At 56.8% G+C, this 6,083-nt stretch overlaps 1 protein-coding gene across 1 annotated transcript; it reads right to left on the bottom strand.

Moving 5' to 3' along the window:
• Window positions 1-1,387: 1,387 nt before the first annotated feature.
• Window positions 1,388-5,179, bottom strand: SLC32A1 (solute carrier family 32 member 1). Its single transcript, XM_027646262.1, has 2 exons — window positions 4,383-5,179; window positions 1,388-3,545 (listed from the first exon to the last, which is right to left on the bottom strand). Exons 1-2 carry the CDS (start codon window positions 4,752-4,754, stop codon window positions 2,358-2,360), a joined length of 1,560 nt encoding a protein of 519 aa, XP_027502063.1. The 5' UTR covers window positions 4,755-5,179; the 3' UTR covers window positions 1,388-2,357.
• Between the last annotated feature and the right edge of the window lie 904 nt (window positions 5,180-6,083).

Here is a 6,083-nt window from a genome sequence, read left to right as displayed (position 1 = left end):
GGATGAGGTGGCTCCGGGCCGGGCACACCCCGTATCCCGGCGGGCGGATGAGGTGGTTCTGGGACGGGCACACCCCGTATCCCGGCGGGTGGATGAGGTGGCTCCGGGCCGGGCGCATGCGGCGGTTCCGGGCCGGGCGCGCCGTCGGGCGAGGGCGCTGCGCCGCCGCGGTGGCCCCGGGCTGGAAGCGGGAGGGTGGCGGGGGGCGGCCGCGGGAGTCGGATCGGCCTGACGGTGCCCGCGGCGGGGCGGTAATCAGGGGTCACCTGAACCGGGATGGGGGTAGTGGTGATGAGGATGAAAATGATGAGGACTGGGATGGGGTGAGGATGCAGATGATGGGGATATGGATGGAGATAAGGTTGAGAATGGAGATAGGACATGGATATCCCCAGGAATGTGCACCGCATGGAGGGAAATGCGGCTAATCCGGGGGGTAGGCGCCCCACTACGATGCCCCACCCCCCCTCACCCAGCCACGGCGCCACATGTCCCTGACCCCAGACGGAATAGACTCCACAGCTCCCCTGTTCTTTGCTTTCGGAGGCTGCCCGGGAAACCGCACGAAATGCGTTTTCCTCCGGGCAGGCAGGGATATCCCACCCTCCTACCCGCAGCCCCTTTCCCGGCTTGTGCCAACACCCCCCTCCCACCCCCGGTACCGCATTGCGGAGCTGCCCGTTGCTACCGGACCGGGCAGGGGAAATGGGGGAACACCTCAACCCCTCCCGGCGCTCGGCGTGATTTGAGGGCAATAATAGGAGCCCCATGGAGATCTCAGCTGTGCCTGTGCTACGGGAACGCTGGCGGTGGGTCCCCCCATCCTCATCCTCGCTGTGCAGCGGCAGCGGGCGGACAATTAGTTGTTGTAGCTTTCAAATCGCTGTAAATCGAGGCGTTTTCGATCACAGGTGTGGACTGCGGGGCTAATCCCCGCTGCGAGAAAAACAACCCCCGGGGGGGATCAACCCCATGCTCCGCACCCCTGGGCAGGGTTCGGTGAGTTTGGTTCAAGCCAGGGGTACCCCCAGCCCTTTATTTCGTTTATTTCTCCCCCTTTGTTTGCGACGGGGTTTTTTTCCCCTTATTCAGAGAAAAACCTCGGGGTGCATCTGCAAATTCCATCCATCCCTGGAGTCTGACCACTACAGGGTAAAGCAAAGCTGGGCTGAGGGGTGAAAGCAGCCCCACCCCCAGCTGTAAATCGACCCTTTCCCGAAATATAAGTGTCCTACCTCTTGCAAACAGCTTAATCCCACTGTCGATAACAACCCGGCGCTGCCCCGACCTTACCCCGAGAATGCGTAGTACTCCCGATGGGGGAAGGATGAACGTCCCTCTGTCCCTGCCCCACTCCTCCAAGCCCCCTACGAAACAGGCCAGCCTCATCATCTATGTTTTCTCTTTATTTTTCGATATATTTATGTACCACATTATATGTTAAAGATAGATTTTTTTTTTCTGATATACATTTTTCATCTTATTTACCACAATGACACCACACATACATTGGAAACAGCTCCACGGATCTGGTAGATTGCACAGAATGAATTGTGTCGTAGTTTTGTTCTGTATCCTGAAACGACGTCAAATCCAACAATATGTATTTTTTTTTAGCTTTTCATAATTTAGAAATAACGATTGTTAAAATGAAACAAAACAAAAGTCACTGAGAAGTGGACTCCAGGGTTGCGATTTCAACCAGAGGCAACATATTGTAGTCGATGGGAAGCTCCATTCCTCAGTACGGGTTTGGATGGAAGAATTAAGCAGTCCTGACACCTATGTGACAACGGTGTAAACATTGCAGGTAATTGGCATTGTTGGTCGTCAGCTGCTGCTTGGGCTTGTTGGGCTGGTCATACAATCTGGGTCTCATCTACACCCATCTCACCAAGTGTAAAATGAAGGTCCCTGCTCCCAGCACCCACGGTGGGTTTGCTTCCGTTTGTGAGCACAGTGACCCAATCCCATGGGATTGGCACCTGTGTTTCAGCTCCTGAAACACTGAATTGCATATCTGTAAGGAGTATTGAAAACTGCAGCTGTTTCCCAACCAGCCATTTGTGGGGGGCCAAGCTTCAGGCAACGAGTGAGGAGATAGGAGTGGGGCACCAGATAATTTCCTTCTAAAAAAATCTAAATAACAAAAAAATATATTTAAATCTGAGCTTATTTAAAAAGACATCAGGGTGAGCACTTTCGTCTTGTTTCCTTTAATTTGCAGATTCTATGATATAGAATTTGTTGGATGCACATAACGAAAATAATGACTCTTTCCATTAAAGAGATGCAGAATTATTTGGCTATGCGGATGTTCGATGCGATTCTCTTACTGCACCAATTCTGGCCCCTCCTTAGTCTTCAGCATTGGTTCTGAAGGCCTCTATGAGGCCTTCTAAAGAGTGGATGAACCCAGAGACACTGCAGATACCACCTATAACAAAAATGGCAACATCAAAGAAGACATGGTGCCACAAGAGCTTCCTCCACAAGAGTTTGAGGTGGAAAAGACTGGGGAGCAGGAAACAGAGCCCTGCACCTGTCAGGCTTCCAGTAAGACCCATCAGGAGGGCAAAATGGGGCACATAGATAGCCATGAGCAGGGTGAAAACTACCAGGGCACACCTGAGGGTGAGTCCCCAGGATTTGAGCCGCCCATCACCCCCGTAGCAGTTGGGGAAGAAAGCCCTGTTTCCATCTTGGAAAAGGGACCGCTCCAGGACTTCCACAGCTGCGAAGAACGGCAAGGGATACGAGAGCAAGGCTTTGGCCACCAAGAAAATGTTGACTACTGCCCTAATGGTAGATGGCAAGTTGTCTGTAATGACCTCCTTGGTCTCATCAGCCCACGTCAGGTAGGCGACCAAGGCAAAGAGTCCCTTAAGGATGCAAGCTGCTATGTGAGTCCAGTTCATCATGCAATGAAACTCCTTGGGGTTCTGCATGTTCCCCTCCAAGGAAGGCAGAAAGATCTGAGAGGTGTAGCTGAAGACAATGATGCCAATGGAGATGGGAAATTTCTTTACATCAATGTAAAACTTGACTTTGTCCCAGGCCCAGTCGCGTGCCCTGGAGAGGCAGTAGGCAATCACCAAGATGTTGATGACAAAGTGGGCTAGTGTGCAGAGCAAGCTGAACTTGGAGACTGCCTTGAGGTTCTTCAAGAATGCACAAGGCAGGAGCACTGCCGTGGCAATGATGGACCATGATTTCTGGGAGACAGGCAGGTTGGGGAAGCTGTTGTACATCAGATTCCCACTGACCACCACATAGAGGATGCAGGTCATGACCAGTTCAATGATCTGAGCCACGTTCACAATTCTGCCCCCAAGGGTGGGGAAGCGAGGCGCACAGCATGCGTTTGCGATGTCCACGTAGGAGTCTCTCACCCTGACTATCTCCCCATCCTCATTCTCTTCGTAAAGACAGGCAATAAGGATTTTCCCAGTGTAGCAGCAAACTACTGCGGCAAAAATTATTAAAAAGAGTCCTAGGTATCCACCATGAAGGATGGCATAGGGCAGGCCCAAAACAAACATCCCCTAGAAAGAGACAAAATGGAAACCGTGTTGCTCAGTGGTGGAGGGGACCAGGCCCACGCCTGCAGCCGAGTACATGCAGCTGCATCATCACAGTCACATGTGCTCTCGCTGCCTCACTGGCACCACCATCACACCCATGCAGTTGATCACACAACCACGCCACGCAGCCACAGCCACACACAGTGATGCACCACCCTCCCTCGCTGACGTGCTACCCCCACAGTCACACCTGCACATCCGCATGATCTCACACCGCAGCACCCAGAAATAGTGAGTGTGGTTTCAGCGCCCGGGCTTTGCCCCCAGTCTCTACCTTCTCTGTCGCCAGACCCTCTCAGTGCACCAAGACCCTCATAGCCGGGGACCTCTGCAGGCACCACACCAGGCCCACTCTGGTGCAATCCTGCCACCAGCCTGGTCACCCCCCGGGCTCCCTATCCCCCCTGTCCCCCTAGCCCATGTGCTGGGGTAACCTGATGGGGACACTGGCCAGCCCCAGCCACAGTGGGATGGGGCTGGGACTCCTCTCTGACACTGTGCCCTCCTCTGGGGTGGGGGGGCCAAAGCAGAGAACCCTGCTGGGGCCTTTTAGTTTCCTTTTATTTTTTAATATTTCTTTCTTTTTCTTTCCTTTCCCCCACCATTTTTGTCTCTATCTTTCATCTATTTTTTCCCCCCTTCTATGCCCTTTCCCGCCTTCTTTCCCTTTCTCCTAAAGCAGGTTTGCAATCAGTCCGCAGCAGCCGGCCGGGCGCGGATCGCGGAGCAGGATTGGGAGCAGGATAAGGGAGCACTGCCCGGTGCCCAGCGGCGGTGGCGGCGCAGCGGTGGCCATACCTGGATGGCGTTGGTGACGTTCCATCCCGCCTCCCATGCGGTGATCTTGGGCTTTCCCTGCCCAGAGAGCTCGGAGCAGGCCTCCTTGGAGGCGGAGGGCGGCAGGGGCCCGGTGCCGTCCCGCTGGTAGTGGATGTCCCCCTCCAGGGGCGTCTCTGCACCCTCCTCTCCGCCCTCGGACTTGAGGATGTCCATTTGCAGCCCCTGCCGATGCTCCATGTCCAGGTCGTCGCAGTGGGCGAACCCCACCGCCTCCTCGTCGGTGGCTGCCTGGAAGCCCATCCTGGCGAACATTCCGCTCATCTTCGCCTGCGATTTGTGGGACACCGAGGTGGCCACGTTTGAGAGCTTGCTGCGGAGGAGGGTGGCCATGGCTGCGGCTCGGGTCACTCCACTGCTCGCAGATTCTCAGGGAAGGGAAAATCCCGACGGGGCGGGCGGGCGGCGGGGCGGCGGACGGGAGCTGGGCACCCGGCTTTAGGCGGCTGCGAGTGGCTGCTCCGAGCCGCTACCTCCGCGTCCCGGCGCAGTGCGGGCGGCTCCCGGCCGGGGTGCCCAGGGGCATGACACCGCTGCGGGGGGAGCGGGCCCGCACGCTCCGCCGCCCGCTCCGCGCTGCTCCGCGCCGCTCCGCCGGGCCCCGCTGTGGGGTCGGGGGACGAGCCGGGCAGGATGGGGGGGCAGTCAGCAGCTGGAGGATGTCACCAGACGGGCAGCGCAAGCCCCTGGTAGAGCGCGCTGCGTCTCCATCGCAGTGCGCCCACCTCACGGAGAGAAGAGGAGAGGGGAGAGAATTACTGCATTTCTGGGGGAGGTACCAGCGTCCCCGGCCAAGCCCAGCCCTCCCGCACTCCTCTCCCGCCCCACCCACGCCCGCCGGGCCCCACCAGCATCGCCGCAGCGCGGACCACCCCCCCCCCCACCTCCGCCCGGCTCCGCAGCCCCTGTGCTGCCCGCCCTGCCCCGCACCCGCCCCGCACCCGCTCGCGGGCCCCTGGCCTCCAGTCGCTTCCCCAGAGAGAAACAAAAGAGCTCCGCTGAAGAGGCGGACAGGCGTCTATTGACCGGTTCTTAACGGGATTTTCCTCCTCGCACTCCCTTCTTTTGCTTTTTTCTGCCACCCAAAATGCGCGGCCCCTTCGGAGGCGGAGGGCGGCTTGGGCAGCGGACCCTGCGCGGGGAGCACAGCGGTGCGTGGCCACTTGAGCACAGGGAGCGAGAGCTCAGCTGGATGTAACGATTCCCGCGATCCATGAGCTCCAAAACCGGCGGGACACGGGGCCCCGCTCCTGGTCGGGGCCCTCAGCCGGGCGGCACCGCACCAGCACTGCACCGGCACCCGGCAGGATGCTCAGTGCAGAGCTCTCCGTCCCCTCCAGCTAATGCTGAGATTCTCCTTTCTTTAAATGAAATACCGATATTTTAGTTTTGTTTCCAAGCGCTTATACTCCTTTGTCAGCCAAAAGCCTTACGATTTTTTATTTATTTTTAATTTTTCCGAGATGAGCGGCCAACACAGCCAACAACGGCAACGGGATATCCCGGTGCTGTGTTGTGGCACAGACAAGTGCAGGGTGGCAGGGGGACTAATGGCATTTTGGAGCGGTGTGCGGAGAGCACGCCCCCTCTGCGGCGAGGGAGCACTTAAATCGTTGTTTTATTAAAAAAAAATTATATATATATATATATATGTCCTTTGAA

The sequence above is a fragment of the Corapipo altera genome, unplaced genomic scaffold (genome assembly GCF_003945725.1).
Source record: "Corapipo altera isolate COAL_440 unplaced genomic scaffold, ASM394572v1 64, whole genome shotgun sequence".
Lineage (NCBI taxonomy): Eukaryota > Metazoa > Chordata > Aves > Passeriformes > Pipridae > Corapipo > Corapipo altera.
Note: the sequence above shows the minus strand (reverse complement) of the source record. Positions and strands in the feature narration are given on the sequence as shown.

Bases quoted from the DNA above. Each gene is read 5' to 3' on its own strand.
- SLC32A1 (XM_027646262.1), bottom strand. From the start codon at position 4,754: ATGGCCACCCTCCTCCGCAGCAAGCTCTCAAACGTGGCCACCTCGGTG. The intron at 3,546-4,382 runs GTATGGCCACCG...GTCTCTTTCTAG, and splicing joins ACGTCACCAACGCCATCCAG to GGGATGTTTGTTTTGGGCCT.